At 40.2% G+C, this 19135-nt stretch overlaps 3 protein-coding genes across 3 annotated transcripts in view; 2 read left to right on the top strand and 1 right to left on the bottom strand.

The window, feature by feature from the left end:
- Positions 1-2385, top strand: part of bmpr1aa (bone morphogenetic protein receptor, type IAa) — a 53011-nt gene extending 50626 nt beyond the window's left edge. The window contains exon 13 of the mRNA XM_069659226.1: positions 492-2385. Within this exon, the coding sequence (XP_069515327.1) occupies positions 492-617 (126 nt within the window). The 3' untranslated portion in view covers positions 618-2385. The remainder of the gene's footprint in view (positions 1-491) is intronic.
- Positions 2386-4018: 1633 nt separating this feature from the next.
- Positions 4019-6867, bottom strand: rps27a (ribosomal protein S27a). The gene is made up of 6 exons (XM_069659227.1): positions 6821-6867; positions 6655-6719; positions 6166-6220; positions 5407-5492; positions 4441-4572; positions 4019-4220 (listed from the first exon to the last, which is right to left on the bottom strand). Exons 2-6 carry the CDS (start codon positions 6700-6702, stop codon positions 4071-4073), a joined length of 471 nt encoding a protein of 156 aa, XP_069515328.1. The 5' UTR covers positions 6703-6719; positions 6821-6867; the 3' UTR covers positions 4019-4070.
- A 302-nt stretch (positions 6868-7169) lies between these two features.
- LOC138589037 (clathrin heavy chain linker domain-containing protein 1-like) lies at positions 7170-14854 on the top strand. The gene is made up of 11 exons (XM_069659312.1): positions 7170-7373; positions 8100-8287; positions 10041-10129; positions 10507-10705; positions 10839-10954; positions 11059-11158; positions 11242-11348; positions 13590-13761; positions 13838-14040; positions 14263-14445; positions 14658-14854. The coding sequence occupies exons 1-11, from the start codon at positions 7170-7172 to the stop codon at positions 14852-14854; spliced, it is 1758 nt and encodes a 585-aa protein (XP_069515413.1).
- The last annotated feature ends 4281 nt before the right edge of the window (positions 14855-19135 follow it).

Below are 19135 nucleotides of genomic sequence, written 5' to 3'. Positions count from 1 at the left end.
GCTATTGATCTTATAATAGTTTACTGTCTATTTATTTAAGCACTATGTAATTTTACATATTTCCCAATGTTATAATAGTCAGTGTGATAATCGAGTAACAGTCAGGTAAAAGACATTTGAAAGTCTAATTGAATCTCCGTGTTAAGTCACAATTAGGCATGAGGCCTCCTGGAGGATTGATCTTGGGATAAAGGCAAAGATGAATTTTATCATCAACTTTTAGGTCACAGTTTTTGCTATCTTACCCAAAATGCAACGAAACATCACAGAGAGCTGGGACGCAGGACTTAAAACCCCATCCTCCAAAATATAGTGTTCATGGGGAGTCTTGTGTAAATGTGGTTCGTTGAGATGATTTTTTTTATCAGTGTTGCTGAATGCAAATAACTCCACAAGAAGACCACAATTTAGTCATGCTTTATCAGTCACAAACAGCCTCCTTCCCTCTGAACGATCTCTCTCTAACAGTGTGTGTTGTGTTGTTTCCACAGTGCCTTCGGGCCATGCTGAAGCTGATGTCAGAGTGCTGGGCTCATAACCCCGCCTCCCGCCTCACCATCCTCAGAGTGAAGAAGACGCTCGCCAAGATGGTGGAGTCCCAGGACATCAAGATCTGACCGCCCTCTTCCTCCTCCTCTTCGTCCCACCATCACCGGACTCACCTGAACCCAGAACCAGACAACCTGACCTGGACCTGATCGGCTTCCCCAGCCTCAGTACATCTCTCTTCATCAGGAGGAGGAAGAGGAGGAGAAGTTGGGAGATAAAAAGGACCCATCTGAGGGCTGAACTGTGCGTCTCCTCCTCCCCCTCCTCCTCCTCCCTCCGTCTGTGGCCTGGAAGTAAAACATGGAGTCCTTCCTCCTCTTTCTCTTCCTCCTCTGCCAAGTGGCTCGTAGGAAGCCAGACAGCTGGTTTGACGCTTTCTGTGAAAGCCAAACAAGACGATAATTTGATGACTTCCTGTGGAGGGGAGAGGAGGAGGGGGTTCCTGAAGCTGGTTGTGAATGAACAGAGTAAAATTTAAAAAACATTTTTTTCTTTTTTTAAGGACCCACCTGGCCCGGTCACCAGCTGCCTGGCCCCGCCTTCCTCCACTTCTGCCTGTTTCAAAACGTTATAAATGCCAATTTATTTTGTTGTTACTTTCTCTTCAGGACTGAGTTCTCCTGCCATATTGAAATATATCTCCACTCTGAAAGTAGAGTTAATTATAAAAGAAAAATAAGGTACTATTATAATATGTGAATTTTAATGTGTAAATAAATGTTATCATTGGATGCCGTGCCTACTCATGAGAAGATTTAAAGACCAGAACACTATGCTGCAGTGGTGTTGACGTCCAGCCGACTCCAGGAGAGGATGGGGTTGCCACGGAGACGTCTCCCGTCCTGTCTGTCTGTCTGTCCACATCCTGTTCACGTCTGTCTGTCGCCTGTTATAATGAGGTGGAGCTGCTCTGGTGTCAGTAAAGAAATGTGATTGGTTGAGTTTAACCTCAGTGGGTGGAGCCAAAGGACGAGAGCGCAATCATGAACAAGAAGTGCAGATCTGAGAGCCAATGGGGAAAAAGGGAAAGTCAAAAAGTTGCTTCCTTTAATGCCCAGAAATTACTGTACATGTTTAACTTTTGACCTATTTTAACTCATTTTGGCAAGGGATAAGAAGATTATGCTTTTATTTTGAAAGTCTCTTTATATTTGGATATACTGACAAACATGCAAACAACGTAATAATTGTGAAACGGTTGAGAAGCTTGGTTTTAACAGAAGATGATAAAACTTGGAAACTGGGAGGATACATTAGCAACAGAATGCTAACCTTCCTCCTGTTACGTCTTGCCTTTGTTGCTCAGTTTCTCTAAAAATGGTATGAAGATGAACTTTGGCTCCTCCCACTGAAGTTTGAACTCGTCCAATCATCTGTTTCTGACATTCTTTAGAACTGAGAGTCCTGTTTGGGCGTCTCTTTTATGTCCTTTATTTCTCCTCCTACAGCATTAAAATCAGCAAGTTGTTTCAGGTATTGTCTGAAACAATGTTTGGGAATAATAATTGGGAAAGTGGTCCAGAGTGAAGTTAGCTTAGCTTAGCTCAAAGACTGGAAGCAGGGGCAAAGTGTTAGCACCATCAAATGAAGAAAGAATCCACCATAAGTTTTATCTTCTTTTTTGAAGAGGTGTAAAAATGAGATTCAGTGATTTTAGCTACAGTCGAGCTAGGCTAGCAGACTGCCTTTTCTACTTTGTGCTAAGCTACGCTAAACAACCCGATCCCTTCTCTGTGCTGAACATACAGATGAAATGTTGGACTGTTCCTTTAACTGTTTGGTGTTGTTTCTCCTCCTCAGCAGCGGGATGTGTGTGTGTGTGTGTGTGTGTGTGTGTGTGTGAGAGAGAGGGAGAGAGAGAGAGAGAGTGTGCGTGTGTGAATGAAGCTAACCGTTCATACAATAGCTATTTAAAAGCAGTAACTTAGTGTTTTTCTCTGTACTAAATATGCAAGAAAACAACCCCGTATAGGAATAATCTCTAATATGTAAATCTTTAATATTTTTTGTTTTGGTGTTGTTGTTGTTTTGTACAGCATCTGGTTCGGTGCCTTATGAGTTTACCAAGGAAATGAAAAACTCTGTATACAGTCTGTCCAATGTAACGATTTTTAAGTAAATAACCTTATTTTAGTACACAAACTCACAGCGTCTACTCTGCTTCTTTCACCTGTTCACCTGCTGTTTGTTTGATGATTCTCACTTTCTGTATGGAAGCCCATCTCTGTCCAGAATTTTGAAAATGTAATTTTGATCAGCCATCTTTATAAACATAAAACAACATTTGGACCCACCTTACAATTTAATAGAATTTAGGCATGCAGGTATAAGCAGTTTCACTAAATCAATTTTCTGCTAGAAAAGTAATGATTTGGTGTCTTACCTCATTTTAATTTATGTAGGAATCGAATAATTTTGATTTAAAGCTTTTTCGTTATTCCTGACCTTTAGATTTAGTTTGGCTTTTACCCAAACAAATCAGACTGATGAAAGAGCTGCCGATGAAATGTGAAACTTCTGGTGGTTCTGCAAGATGTCTTAGTACAGAGCTCCACCTGCTGGACGAGTGCTGGTACTGCATCTTACAAACACAAGAACCAGGTATGAAGATACTAATAACTAATAATGTACTGTATTAATACCCTAATTAATTAATCCTTCACCATAAGCAGTACCAAGATAGATAATCTGTGAGCTTTTAATAAAAATATGAGGATTTTTTTTTTGTAAAGCTTCAAGTAAGAAATAATTGTTTTGTCTATCAATATCTATTCCCCAGAGTAAAATGTGTCTAATCAACCAAAAGTCTGACACACAAATATATTCAAATTCTAAAAAAAATATATCAAATCAAAGCACTTATTAGGGAAGTTTGTACAAGAAAGTCACAATTTTTGTATGAAAAAGTATTTGTCTTTCAATTTTTCAGTGCTGTCTCATTCCTGGAAATTCTATTTCCATACAGTAATTTCATGGTTACTGAACTAGATTATTTAACAAGTCTAGAAAAGTGTGATGGAAATCAGAGCCACTGTAAACAATTTGTGCTCACAATGACGCGATACATCCAAGACCATTTGACACTTCGCCAGTGATGGAGGAATTATCAACAGCAAAACGTACAATTTGACTTCTACTGCTAACACAATGTAGTTATGTACCCAAAATCCTAGTTATTTCCAAGAAAGTAACTAATTCTCTAACATAAAAGATTTCTGGAAATAAGGTATTTCATATATATAATAATACTTGGACTGAACTTATTTAGATTTTGGCTTTATCCATGTCAATGCATTAAGACCCAGTTTATTTAGAATTATAACCTGTTTTACATATAGTCACTGCAGCTGTTACACCTTTAAAAATGTTTTCATCTTAGTCACATTTGTTAAAAAGTGAGCTATATAAAATAACACCATCTAGACAGCTGGTGTGCATCCTTTCAAAGCAGAAACACAGACTCTTCAAGTTTTGTCAAACATTTTCGTCTTTATTATTAACGCCCATCAGAGTGTCCCTGTCTACTTGTCCTCAGGCTTGTTGAAGCAGTAGGTGAGGCAACACTTTCCGCAGTAGTGGCGGTCGAAGTGGCTCGCCATGAAGACGCCGGCGCCACACTCATCAGCGGGACACTCACGCCTCAGTCGGTGGATTTTACCGTTCTCGTCCACCTGGAAAGTTAGAAAAAAATGTACATTTTAAAATCCAACAACTAAGTTTATACAAAGAATAAGGCAGGAAAATGTTCATCAGTACAAAGATTATCTTTGTTTTAAAAACTGTACTTCAGAGTTTTATTTTATGGCTGAAGCAACTCTGAAAGCTACACAATTAGTTCAGACAGTAAACTGACTTTCTTCACAGAGCAGTTCCAGACTGAAGTACTCTTACCTTGTAGTACTTGAGCACAGCGAGCTTGACCTTCTTCCTCTTGTGCTTGTTCTTCTTGGGGGTGGTGTAGGACTTCTTCTTCCTCTTCTTAGCACCACCACGCAGCCTCAGCACCAAGTGCAGAGTGGACTCCTGAAGAGGAGAAGAAACAGAACCTTAAATAAGATGGAGTCTTAGTGTGCACAAACGCTTGTGGGTAATCTGGCTCTTTAGCTGCTAAATGCTTCACTGTGTTAACCAGCTGGTTTATAGAACAGGAATATTTGTGTGAATGAATACCAAATTCATTTCTCCCAACAAGGGCAGGAATCTGGTTTGGGCCCTCTGTCTGTCCTGATGTTTCCCTTAGATTATCTGGTAATGTAAGGGTTTGCAAGTCTTATCTTTTTACCTCAAAATATCTTTCAAACTCATCTGAAACTCTTTGATTATTTCAAACTTATTTGATATTTTACATTTAAAATCTTGATCAAGTCAGCATGTTGACAGCCACAACAGCAAATGAGAGAAAAGGGAGCTGCTGACAATTTTCCAAAGCAAACGTAATCATAACGCTGAAATGAATGTTGGCTTGCTACTATAGATCTAAAAATGTGGGTAGTTTCACCTCCAGTTGTCACTAAAGAACAGACAACCAGGCTCAACTTTCTTATCCAGACTTGTTCTACTGTGTTTCTCACTGCAAACAATTACAGCAAGTTGTAGTTGGTCTCAATTTTGTTTAAATCTTTTTCCAGTGTGATCTAATGAGATCACTTGAGGTGGTACGTAGCTGTCTCAGGCAAACAAGACGTAAGTGAAGCACCATTATGTTCATATCTTACACTGCGTTCATGTTAGAGATGGAAGAATAACTTAAGTTTCACTTTGTGTGTGATACAACCCCTTATTGTGAAATAGGTTTGAATTTTAAAACTGCCCTAGTCTGAGCGTCGTTCTGCTCCTTAGCAGGTCGCGGTGGCTCACCTTCTGGATGTTGTAGTCAGACAGCGTACGTCCATCCTCGAGCTGCTTTCCAGCGAAGATCAACCTCTGCTGATCGGGAGGGATACCTGCAGACAAGACTCAAACATCAACACTGAACCAGGCAGGTCAAAACAGGTGCATACTATGCATTTATACTAAAAACATGAGCTGAGAACACACATCATCTTGTTAAGTGAGTCTGGAGTAACTTGGCAGTACATTCATCAATTTAGATTTTTGGTTATGCCGGGTATCTTAAACACTTCACACTTAAACGCCACATCACTGAATCTTTGCTGTAAACCTCAATGTTACCGAATTACTTTGAATAAAACAACTGACTGTAGAACTAAATTACAGGATTATCTTTTACATTTACATATAATAACTAAAATCCATCCATAGGTGAATCATAAATATTTATTTTTTTAACGATCAGACTTATCAGATTTTGCTTTTTTTTAAAAATCCCTGGGTTAAGATTGGACTTATTTAAAATGTCTTTTTCATACTTAAACATTGAGCTTACAGCTGTACAAGACAAAAATCCTTGTTTGTAAATCTAGAATCGATATTTGTAGGCATTGGTGCTTTGAAAAAATATATTAATCAATGATTACTGAAGTTTGTGAGGATATCTGATCCAATGATTGTTGCAGCTACAAAGCAAAAATAATCAGTAAAGTCTAATTTTAGGTACTCAAGCGATCTGCCACCGGAGGAAAAACGCATAGCAGCAATTTAGGTAGATGTACTCACCCTCTTTGTCCTGGATTTTGGCTTTGACATTTTCAATAGTATCTGAAGGCTCAACCTGCGAGAAGAGAAGTCAGGTCAGACAGGACACTTTCTTCCGGTCGAAACTATCACCACTACATTAACAAAGATTAAACGCTTAAATGATTTTACATCCACATGAAGTTTTATTCAGTACGAAACGTTAATAGGCGCTTTATGGTGGTGAAAAAAGTCCTTTAGTCCGCTGCTATTTTCCACACGTGTTTACAGTGCTGTGTGTAGCTGCTAACAGCTAGCTTAGCGACACAGTGGAATGTAAAAGTTAATACAGGAAATGACGTCCATTCAGACGGCGATAAAAGACACTTATGGAACAATGCAGTTGATGTATGGCCACTTTTAGTTTTATATGTTGATTTCTTAGCTCAACTAAGCAGATAATTAAGTCAAACTGGAGTTAGCTGCAGCCGCTAAACACCGCATCCCTCCATCACACCCCGGCTTACTCACCTCGAGGGTTATGGTCTTCCCCGTGAGGGTTTTGACGAAAATCTGCATCCTGGCGTTCAACCCACCTACAAGTGAAAATATATTTAAAACTTTTAACTCCTTGAAACAGGCTCATAAAGTCATTATTTTGAAGAATAATCGGTTGAAACACAGAGCACGATCTTACCACAGGCTCACTCCTAATGGCGGATCATGAGAAGAGGGCTTTCGGAGCGAGCGACGGGGTTTTCTGCACGCGTCTGCACGGGTTAGGTGACCGTCACAGTGCCCGATCGAAACTATCAACAAAAACTCGGTTTGTGATCGTTTAGCGTCTTTTTGTCAAACGTATCGGCACCACAATTGTGGCAAATATTATCACGGCAGATTAATAATGTTAAATAAAGTTATAACTTAAATCATTTCAGAACGTCATTTCCCAGAAACCATTTCACGGTAACTATAGCAACGGTGGAGCAAACTGCTTACTGGCAGAGCAGAGGAGCAAAAGTTTCATTGCGAAAACGTAAACAAACATGAGTGAGCCACAGAAGTCGAGCAGTTCATATTCAGAAAGCGGAGAGAGACATCCAACACCCAACATTTTGATATCGGGGAGCGATGAAAGTTTTTTTCAGTCTCTTTATGAGTTTATTGAACACGAGATACAGTACCTGCAGTGTCCAGCAGAGGGCCCGGACGAACTCCGCTACATCATCTACCGCTCTGTGTTTAATAAGGTATCTACTACAACTGAACATGATAGAGCACAACTTGTACACCTTTCTAGTAAGACTGTTTAAAAGGGTTATTAGGAGTAACATGTGGATTTATTAATAGCTTTTTAAAGAAATAATTAAACAGTTTTTATAGCTAAATGAATTACAAACCATTAAAGAAAACAAGCTTTGAGTTGCCAGCTTGTGCAAAATTTAGATATCAGTTAAAAGTGTCACTTTCTATTAAAGGAAAAACATTTTGCAAGATAAGGGTATTTGTTGAATTGCTTAGATTGAGAAGAAATTATTGATACCTCACTCATTTAAATGCAATTTACACTAAAACCAATTGGCCTAGTGTAACGTAAAGACAGGAAATTATGAAACAGTGACATTTTGCAGTTTTATGCTGGGTTATGTGCCTCACAGAACCAATAAATATTAGACACATCTAAGCCTAACCCCTGCAGTGAAACAGCCAACATTTAATCATTTATTTCATCATAATGCAGCTGCAGTTCTTGTGCTCTTATTGCTGCTAGTACAACTATATCATAATGTGCATTATATCTGACCAAAGTAACACCTTTGTACAATTGTATAATACCAATTTTGAGCTATCAACTGTGTAAGTAGAAGCTTAAGCAATATAAAGAGAATTACATTAACAAGTCAAAAACCTATTGTTACTGCTATTTGACCCCATTATACAATCTGTTGTTCTCCTCCTCGCCCATTCCCCCACAGGTGATTGGACGAGCGACAGCCTACAAGAGACTTTTGCTGACTATAAAGTTGGAGTATGATGATGTCATCAGGATGCTGCAGAGGAGGGAGGATGAGGCCAGGGAGACTCAGCGAACCCTGGCTGCCTCAACATCACACCCAAAATCACTGTTAACCTGCCAGAGACGAGCCGCCCAGCTGAGGGACAGGTGTGTGTGCGTGTGTGTGTGTGTGTGTGTGTGTGTGGATTGTTGTTATTAGACTATGTCAATCACAAAGCTATCTTTGTGAGGATCAAATAGTATCTTAGACCTGATATTGAGGACATTTTCTTACCTTTAAAGGCCCTGAAAACCTGGGCCTGTATTCACAAACATTCTCAGAATACTCTCAGAGAGCTCCTAACTTTGCTAACAAAAACTTATATCAAGTAGTCCTAGCTTAGGGGTGATTTAGGAACACTCTCAGAGCAACTCTGTGCAAGGAAGAGACAGAAACTTTTATCTTAGTGAGGAGGCGTGGTTGACCACGTTGCTAGGTATGACACTTTCTTTCAGAAGCTGTGATTGGCTGATCCAAAAAAAAAGCTCTGTCAGTGATGATGGGCAGAGAAGGACAGTGAAATCTATCGGCCCAATCGTAGAATTTACTCAGACATTGTAATTATGAACACCATTTTATGTACTGAACATCTCTGTTCATTAAACTGTAAGCCACACTTTAAAGTATACAGCCTACAGAATGTTTGAAAAACATGCTCATCTTCACATGCTGTTAGTTATATTTATTTGATCGCATTTATTTACCATGCTGCTAATTTTAGTACTTAATCTATATTAAAGAGGGGAAATGGCTCAGCTTTCATCCGTTTCTGTGAATGCTGACCAGCCTATATGCTTGTTAGAAGCTCGTTAGCTGGCATTTAACAAGACGAAGCAGAAAACCCAACTGGACGGAGGGACAGTGTTTACGTTTATCACAAATAGTTGATGAATGAAAAACCCTTTTAAAACATAAATTCGGCCCCAGGTTTACAGCTCAAACCAAGAGGCAGGCATGGGAAAATGTAGCGCAGCAGATAAATGCATCTTCCGCTGGTTGTGCGCACTAGTGAGGAGCGTGAAAAGCAGTGGTTTTGCTATGTGTTGAAGTCTAAAGCAAGAGGGGAGACTGCAGCACCCAAACGGGAGTCTGCACTCACAGGTGAGATAGTTTACCTCTTACTTGTAACTGCTGTCAAAGTTCACTTAAATGCAGAATTAAAATATGCCCTTGCAATAATACGGATGTGCGTCCCATACCCAAGCCCGCTATACCCATGCCTATTCCCTGTAATTGTGATCACTCTGCTGATTGACGGCTGCGACAGACCCAAGTCATCACTGCTGCTCTTTGCATTTTTCCACTTGCCAAATATTTTAATGTTGTGATCACTTTCATTTCTGGCAATATCGCTTTGTTGCGTCGCATCTCTAATGAGATCTACCACAAACATGATCCCTGCACGATCCACTCTGCAGGCTGTTGTTTAATTAGCTCACTGTTATTCAGTGTTTTGAGAACTTTTCTCCTATCTCTCCGTCTTTCCGACATTTTCTCCTCTGCTTAAGAAACTCTTAAGCCTCTTAAAAGTCCTCCTCACTACTCCTTACAGTTTCTCACCTTAGGAGCTCTCTTCAGGGCTGAGATGCTTTGTGAATAACTTTTATTTTTTACCAGGATCTAGTCTTAACTTTAAGGAGACATTCTTAGAAAACGTTGAATTCAACTTTGGCTCTGTGTCAGTCCTGTGATTGACTGGCTACCTGTTCAGTGTGTACACCGCCTCTCACCCGATGACAGCTGGGATTGTGTGTCTTCCTGATTTGATGGCAAATTTTGAGAATGAAATTAGTATGCAGGATTGAAGGTAGTTTAAGATATATGTTTAATGTGTGAAAATCAATCATTGTGTCTTTCCAGACTCTCTGTCCTTCAGAGGGAAACAGCAGAACTTCAGAAGGAGATCGAGAGACAGAAATCACATAGAGAGCAGAGCATGTGGATACCTGGTACTGCTGTTAGTTATACCTAAGCTTCAGTATTAGAAGCCACTCTGTCTGTTTGGCAGCAGCCATGAAACAAGCTAACAAGAATGTCTTTTTCTTTTTTCTCTTTTCACACATTTTTTTATTCCACATTTATTATCAGTATTTAAAAAGAGAGCAACAGATCCCATTTCACTTAACCAGAGGTCGAAATAGCTTCTCATATACTAATGTGTAAGGTAAGAGAAAAAGGGCTGAACAAGCAAAACAATGTTACGATCTTAATAGATAGACAGCGCAGACATAACCTCAGTAAGAATCAGCGTCTGCAGGCAGTTGTTCCCTCTGTATATTCTCAGTTTAAAATCATGCTTCAAGCTCACATCTGTCTCGTCTCCCAGGTGTGACGGTCTCTCAGTCAGAGGATCCTGAAGCTCTCGATCAACATCTGAAGCATCTCCAGGTGCAGAGAACCGCTCTCCTGGACAGGAAGAGTCACTGCGTCTCTGTGGAGGTCAAAGCTGAGCTGGACGCCAAGCTGCAGACCGCAGAGCAGCACAGAGACCAGCTGAGCACCGAGAACGACAGACTGAAAGCCTTGTAAGAAGACTCTTTACCTGCTGTGGCTTTATCTACACTAATCTCAGTGATACTTATACCATTTATGGAGCCGTACAATCAAGCAGGATGTGGTTTCATTCCTCTTTTCGCTCCTCTTTCTGTCTGTCTGCAGATTCAAGCGTCTGAGGTTTGTGTCTGACCGTCTGTCCCGCTGGGACGACGAGAAGAAGCAGGTATCTCTGGAGGAACTCCTGTCTTCCACACTGGAGAACCTCAGACGTGGCGGTGGTGAGACACTAATACTGTATATTAAAAGACTTTTAAAACAAAGGAGCAGCTCTCTTATAACTGCTAAATATTTAACCTCTTTATCTTCCATGTGTGTGCTGCAGTGACAGACGATGAGGCGCGCAGCATCGACGCCGAACTGTTTGAGGACGAAGAGCCGAGCGGAGTGGACGAGTCCAAACTCCTGACAGATTACCTGGACAGGTGCTGCGTTCACAAACATGTTCTGATGAGTTCATGTGAACTCTGCAGCCTCTCTGAATCTCTCCTCTGTCGCTGTCTCACAGGTTCATCGAGCTCCTTGATGCGGCTGAGTACGAGGAAGCAGCCCTGCACGCTGCCAGGTCTCCTCGAGGGGTCCTGAGGAACGTCGACACCATGGACGTGTTTAAAGGTGAGTCTGTACGTTCACTCTGCACTGAACTGAAAGTAATGCAATTGAGTGCAAATTTGAGGTACGTGTAGTAGTTTTTGTGTTTGTTATTCTCTCTGCTCGAGGTTCGTCGCAGTTTCACTGTAATGCAATACAGTTTTTAAAAACTCACTTTTAGGACAGACATCCAGCCTCCCTTTAGTCATTCAAAAATTCAAATTTAACCACAGTATATACAGAATTTTATGCACGTCCCAATAGTCGCTGCCAAATTTTATCCCATCAAACTAATTTCCCTCACAGAAACAGGAACTTTCTAAAGGGGACTTTCAGTTTCTTAATTTAGTTCCTCCGGTTCCTTAGTTTCTGGAACCTAAAATACAGCACGTTTACAAACCATATTGGCATGGATAGAAAAATACTTTAAAGATATAACACACAGTTATCACACTGTTAAATCACACACTAGTACTGTTGGTATGAAACTATTAATCCAAGGAGAAAAGAGTCCTCACCTGTGAAATTTCAACATCAAAGTTATAATGCTGAAGATTTTCAGTTAAATAAATGTTTGTTAAGTCTATAGCGAATCAGATAACACAATGGTTAATGAGCCTATGGCATTATGAAGTGGGGATCTGACATTCCCAGGAATTAAAATCACAAGCTGAGTCCATCGTCAAGCAGCGATTGGTCCGCTAGAGAGACTAGGTGGAAGCAGTGTACTGTTCTCTCCAGTCTCTGCTGAGCTAGAAAGAAAAGACTGATTAAAGACAAGTGCATGTCTAAGTGTTAATGTTCAGATGAAGACAAACCAGGAGCGAGGATCTCTGTTACAGCGAGGTCCAGAAAAACACTCGTAATCACTGCTTGTGTCACCAAAGAGAGTGAAAATTGAAGGCTGGTGTAGGAAGTCTCTGATTCACTCTGACAGATTCCTAGTTTGACGCTTTGCACTCGTTTTCATTCAACAAGAATTCTGTTCCAGAGAAACATGAGCCTTCAACAACTGTGTGTGTGCTGAATGTTAAAACGGGAAAAAGAAAAAGCTTAAAGTTGAATGACCCTGATCTTAGGCTGTAGAAAGGAAGTGGACGCCCCCCAACGTGCTATCCTGGGGTTTGTGGACTGCTGGTCAAAGGCCTTATATCAGCATTCTAGCCGCTGTCATCTTGGGTTCTTTAAGCCAGAAGTGACTGTATACTGTATTTGGACCAGAGACCAGTTTGTCCCTTTCCCCTCCTGTTGTCTGTAGCTCTACAGGTCACTTTGGGCTGTGTTCGAAATGCCGTACTTTATACTACATACTACATTATATACTACATACTATATACTGCATGCTGCTGCTGTCCGTCATTTCAACTGCCGCTGTGACGTTCCAGTGATTTGCATTATGGGATACAGTAGGCGAGGTAGACTGGTCCGATGCATACTGGAGATTTTTTCGAATCAGTACAACATCCGGGTAATTTTGGCGTACTGCACATTTTGCTTTTGTTTGCATACTCCAGACTACATTTTGGCCAAATCAGTACGTACTGCTAGGATAGTATGGCATTTCCAACACAGCAACAGTCTTGGAACAGGGCTTAAAAAGTGTTGACCTCAGAGGGGCTTTTGATGTGGGGCTGCTGTCCTGTTGCCTCTCTGACAGTGATTTTTGTGTTGTTGTGCTTTGATAATTTTGTCCGTAGTTAGTCTTTCATTAATGACTTGGTCCTTGGTGAGTCTATTAATAAATCCCATGGATTTTGACTCTTTTAAGGTGCTTCATGGAGCTAATTTTGGGTCATTTTGTTAGTTGTTGGCCCCATTGGGCCACCTTAGTGGTTTCAAACAAAAGGTAGCCCTATGCTAAGGCCTACCCTGCTTTATTGTCTATTTTACTCTAAATGGGACCATGATTTACAAAATGAATATAATGCTGTATTGAAGAACACTTGAAACTATAGAAACTAAAGTCTAAGGATAAGGAAAATGTAGACTGAGGTTATAAATCAAGTGAGAAGTAGGCTCGCATTCTCGTAGACTTCTATACAATCACTGAAGGTACAGTCTCTCCATCCAGAAATGAAATTGAAAAATGATATTGTGAACATGTAATTGCCCCCTCATGTTATACAAGACATCCTTAACATTAATATACATATTTGTTTACTGTCACATGTTGTCAGATCTCTACTGTGTCTCAGATGTCTGATGAAAATCAGGCCAAAACTGTTTGTTTATCTTTTATTTATTTATCACCTGTCTCTCTCTCAGGTGTAAGCAGCTCCCCGGGGTCTGTCCCCCCTCTCCTGCTCTTCTTCCACGCCCTCCTGATGACCCTCCCTGCTGGTGAAAAGCTGTCGGCTGCTCTCTCCACGGAGATGGTCCGCTGTGCTCTGCAGCACGGGGACACACAGCTCGTCAACCACACCGTCACGCACAACAAGTAAACAAACAAACAATCAAACTGTTTTTATCATCTCTGCTGCTGCTGCTCAGGCCTTCACACTCTGTCCTCTCAGACTGACCTGCTCTGAAGATGTGGGCGACATCCTGACTGAGCATGCTCAGAAGAACGCCCGTGTGGCTGACTTGTGTCTGGCTTTGGCCACCGTCGCCTACGAGACGTGCAGGTTGGACAGGAAGACTGCACTGAGCATGTGCAAGAGAGGCCTGATCCACAGCGCTGCTGAGTTCATGAAGAACTGCAAGGACCATACAGCTGGTGTGTGTGTGTGTGTGTGTGTGTGTGGACATGTATTGCTTATGTTGTGGGGACATACAGTATATGTTAAGCACTTTAGTGAACATGCTTTGTTCAGCACATTTTACCCCAAATATTACCTTGAAACGTTTACAGCTGAGTAAAAATAGGGCCCAGGTTTAATAATACAGAAACAATCTCTCTCTCTCTCTCTCTCTCTCTCTCTCTCTCTCTCTCTCCCAGAGGACTGTATGTGGCTTCTGCATCGCTCCCCCAGCCTCCCCCTCCTCCAACTGTTAATGGAGCCTCAGCAGGGCCAGGCAGCCATCTTGTCAGCGGGCGTGGCCCTCTCCTCTCTGCTGGCGGATCCCCAGCAGCAGAAGCTAGCTCTGCAGCTGCTGCACAGCTTTGTCAGCAGAGGACGAGGTAAACACAAACTGTCAGCAGGCACGAGGCCAGCTGCAGTCAGAGTAAACATGTAGTGATTGAGATGTTTGTTTTGTAGCTTTTGACACCATAGAGCAGGAAAAAAAAAAGATTTATAATAAATCAATAGGAAGGAGCCAATAAGATTTAAATTACACCTGACCTGAGGTGACCTCTGACCCCTCTGACCTTGCTGTGTCTGGTCCTCTCAGGGGTTCTGGAGGATGTGATCCTGGAGGACAGCACGTCCTCAGTGGATGATTGGACCGATGTGGCGTCTCTGTGCTCTGAGCTGAACCGGGCTGATCTGAGCCAGGTCATCCTGTCCGTCCTGCTGGACCAGAGCGGGACCAGAGTCCTGTCCCCGGACCTGGAGGGAGCGGGGCTCATGGAGCACGTGTTCCTTTGATAACTGATGCTGACAGTCCTCTCGCAGGAAGAATAATCACTGCAGAAAGACTTCTGATTCTTCCTCTAATGTATGAAAAAAAACTCACACAAATCTCTGTGTCTTATGTTTCTGAGATTAAGACGAAATTAATTCAAAGATTAACATGTGTCATGAGGCTCGTTCAGCCTGGTCATTGAAGTATAACACAAAATGAAAAAAAGCACAAATATTTGCACTTTTTTAGCTGTTAATTTGTTTATTTTCCTTTTTTTTACATTAAAACTTCTTTAATCTCTCTACGTTTTCATCATCATTTTCAGACACGCCCGATGATGTGATCCCTTTGTTGTCAGGACAACCTTTGACCTTTGAGCTTTGGCTGATGTCAGTGAAATGACTCAGGAAAAAAATTAGAAACAGTGACAGCTGACGGCCAGCAGGTGGCAAAGAGATTCATCAACTGAAGCTGAGAATATAAAGTGACTCTCATACAGAGGTTGAACAGTTCTTAATGTATTAATATTATTATTATTATTATTATTCATCTTAAAGGTAAACACAAAGGTTAGATAAGGTTATAAGTGATTAAAATTAAATGGTGTCTCTTTTATTAGATCCTCATTTATCTTAAAATAACATATTAATACATACTTTTTACAGTACTACTTTTATGTAATTACTTTATTTGCAGCTTCACAGTAATAAAACTGAATATAAGCGACTAATACATGATGTATTATTACAGATACATCTCCCCAGCAGATGCTGATGCTCGTACATTAATGCATCAATAATTATAAACAAGTGAAAGGATACACGTTGTTCTGGACAGACCATCTTTATAATGATCACCTTTTCTTTTGGTACTTAAAGCACATTATGATGCCAACTGTGCTGCAGGAGAACAGATATAAATCTGAAAGTACTGTAATGATATGAAGGTAAAGTCAAATGAAACCTTTGCTAAATGGACTGCACTTACATGCAATTATAGTCCTCCGATCATTCAAAGTGCTTTTACATAACATGTCACATTCACCCTTTCATAAACACATTAATACACTGGTGGCAGAAGCTGCTACGCAAAGTGCCAAGCTGCCCGTCAGGAACTAATGTAATCATTCACGCACACACACACACACAGCAATGGTTATGCCTTACTGATTAGAAGACGGCCCGCTCTACGTCTGAGCCACAGCTTCTCCTCCTTTAGACCAATCAGCTGCGCCCTATCTCTCTTTAACTAGCCATCTCAACCACTGCCACCAGATTAAAAGAGTTAGCACCTGTTAGCAGGAGCGCAACAACAATATCAAAGTAATTCTGAATGTACAAACTAAATGCTGCTGTTGCAAAGAGACTCAGAATACAAACCTCAATTTAACCAGGCTGCTCATGCAACCTAGCTAAGCGGCTAATAGGCCAGCCTTCCCAGGTAACCTAAAGTACTAGTCTGCATCAAAGTGAAGCGCCAGTGTTAGCAGTGTTAGCAAGCTGTCTGTCTTGTACATATTCCTAAATGTGTGCTTTGAGGAACATCTTTATAATCAAAAAGTTAGCTTAGCTATTAACTTACATTAGCTTACCACTGAAGGGGGGCAGGCAGGGTTGTTCAAAAAGTTAAAAGAGAAATGACTACATAACATGCTCAGTCGGTACTCGGTAGAGAAGGTGCCCCATATACAGAGGCTGCAGTCCTGGAAGCAGCGACTCCCTCCCTTAGCCCTTTGCTGCATGTCATTCCCCACTCTCGTCTCCCCACGTTTCCTGTTTCTCTTCAGCTGTCCTATCTAATAAAGGCCAAAAAAATAACGTTAAAATACTTTATTGATCTGCTTGATATTGATCTTGTAGAGAGAGGAGATAACTGTGTCCATGCTGGAAGAGAGTGAGAGGTGAAAGGTCAAATGTGGCAGAGAGAAGTAAAGAAACCTGAAGACTTCCCAAAGATCTGAGTGTTGGTGTCAGATGACTGAAACACAAGTTTAACTCTTGTCCTGGTTCAAACTATCACTGTTAACCTCCTCAGTCTAAGTGCCTCGGATACCTGCAGACACTACTCAGGACTAAAAAGTACATTTTTGGAGGGGTAAAAAAAAATTTAGTCTATATTTGTATTCAAAGCTATTATTAGCTATTTATAGATGAAATAATTGATCAGTCAAAAAAGGGTAATGCAGCATTATTTATAACAAAGTCACATAGTTATAAAGAAACTAAAATGATTGTCAGCAGGGTTAGAATACAGAAGTTGTCAGATTAGTTTCGGTCATTTGATTGAGTTTAAAGACAGACCTGTAACGCTGCTGACTGTTGACATCATCCTCTTTATTTCAGTTAAAGTTGTTTACACCTTTTACGACTTGAAGTCGCTGTCCGTCACTGCAGTTTGTTTAACAAGTCAAATGGAGGGTTTCCCTCAGCTCGGCGCCACATAGGCTGACAGCAGAGAGTTTAAATATGATGAATCAGTCCTGTAAAACAGCAAACTGCGCTGCTGCTGAGGGTGCGTACGTAGTCTGAAATCTGTGACCAGAGTAGAAGAAGTTCAGAAGAGCATGAGAACATTGTAAAGAACTCCTTTACAAGTTAACATTAAAAATCCTATTTAGACAAGTATTCTCAGAATCACAGTTAAAGCACACAACTACTCTCAGGTTATGTAGTTTAAGTTAGTAAAAGTACAGAAGTATTATTAGCCTCATGTACATAAAGAACCACATTAAAAATGCTCAAGTATCCAGAGCTTCAATCATTTAGTAAAAGTAAAAGTATCAAAGTATTCTCAGTTTCATTAAGTTTAAGTATGTATACCTAATATGTAATTTTAAGATAAATACTGCATCATTTGAACAGTTGTTGATATTAAACCGTTTAAGAAACTTATTTATTTGAGGTCTTGTTTCTGATGTAAAAAGGCCATAAAACAGACGTTTTTGACATAGTTTTCATTGATGAAATTAACACTGACTCCCACGAGGATTATCATGTTAAACCTAACTTTAAACCCTTAGTCTAGCACTAATCTAACCCCAGTTGAAACTTAATCTGCACCGTACAGGCAGTACAAGGATCTCCAAAATGTCCTCACAAAGCTGGTAGCTGTCAGGAGTCCTCACAAGTCCCTCTAACCTGAGAACACACACTCTCAGCAGCTCAACAGAGGGGTCTTTGTGTCGCTGGACGCCTTAATCTGATCCACATCACAGTGAACAAACTGACTCCCACTCGTCCATAAACAGCCTGCAGACACTGGAGGTTCACTGTTTAGCAAGCTAGCAAGCAAATTGTATTTATACAGCACCTTTCACAGACATAAGTCACAGAGTCTTTCACAGTCAATTAAAAAGAGGGGAAAAAGGCAACAATGAAAAGCGTGTCATTGTGTTTCTGTAACTTGGACAGGGAAAAAAAAACTATCCTGTATGTCATTATAACTTTCTCAACATTTCGACTTAGTATATTAATATTTTAAGATAATTCTTTATTGATCCCCAGAGGAAAATTCTAGTTCTGCACCTGGTATACAAATCTAAAAATAATGAGATACTTTCTCAATATTTCAACGTAAACCGACCATGAGGAAGTTGTGCACTAGCTTGCTTTCTGTCACTGTTATCAGAAAAGAGTTGCGCCTGTAGTGGCGGATGCAGAGCGAGCTTCCCCTGTATTTAGTTGTGCTCTCAACAAAAGCTAAATTCTGGTGTGTTTCATATAGGACTCATAAATCTACTTGTACAAATGACAAAATGTAGTGAGAAATTTTTATTGTGTTGTTACACATGATACTGTCCAGATTAACATTACAGTAATAGTATGCAGGTGACATATTTTATACTTATATTGAGACACTAAGTCGAATTATACTAAGTCGAAATATTGGGATGCTAAGTCATTATTTTGAGATACTAAGTGAAATATTTAAATACTAAGTCGAATTATACTAAGTGAAATATTGAGATACTAAGTCCTTATTTTGAGATACTAAGTCGAAATATTGAAATACTAAGTCCTTATTTTGAGATACTAAGTCGAAATATTGAAATACTAAGTCCTTATTTTGAGATACTAAGTCGAAATATTTAAATACTAAGTCCTTATTTTGAGATACTAAGTCGAAATATTGAAATACTAAGTCCTTATTTTGAGATACTAAGTCGAAATATTGAAATACTAAGTCATTATTTTGAGATTCTAAGTGAAATATTTAAATACTAAGTCATTATTTTGAGATTCTAAGTGGAATATTGAGATACTAAGTCATTATTTTGAGATACTAAGTGAAATATTTAAATACTA

Source organism: Semicossyphus pulcher, unplaced genomic scaffold (genome assembly GCF_022749685.1).
Source record: "Semicossyphus pulcher isolate SPU_LCO1_2020_fin unplaced genomic scaffold, fSemPul1.0.p SCAF_12, whole genome shotgun sequence".
Lineage (NCBI taxonomy): Eukaryota > Metazoa > Chordata > Actinopteri > Labriformes > Labridae > Semicossyphus > Semicossyphus pulcher.
Note: the sequence above shows the minus strand (reverse complement) of the source record. Positions and strands in the feature narration are given on the sequence as shown.

Excerpts from the sequence above, each read along its gene's own strand:
- rps27a (XM_069659227.1), bottom strand. The coding sequence starts at position 6,702 with ATGCAGATTTTCGTCAAAACCCTCACGGGGAAGACCATAACCCTCGAG. Across the intron at positions 4,573-5,406 it reads CTGACTACAACATCCAGAAG|GAGTCCACTCTGCACTTGGT; the intron begins GTGAGCCACCGC and ends TCTCCTCTTCAG. Across the intron at positions 4,221-4,440 it reads CTGTGCTCAAGTACTACAAG|GTGGACGAGAACGGTAAAAT; the intron begins GTAAGAGTACTT and ends CTAACTTTCCAG.
- LOC138589037 (XM_069659312.1), top strand. The coding sequence starts at position 7,170 with ATGAGTGAGCCACAGAAGTCGAGCAGTTCATATTCAGAAAGCGGAGAG. Across the intron at positions 10,706-10,838 it reads AACGACAGACTGAAAGCCTT|ATTCAAGCGTCTGAGGTTTG; the intron begins GTAAGAAGACTC and ends GTCTGTCTGCAG. Across the intron at positions 11,349-13,589 it reads CACCATGGACGTGTTTAAAG|GTGTAAGCAGCTCCCCGGGG; the intron begins GTGAGTCTGTAC and ends TCTCTCTCTCAG.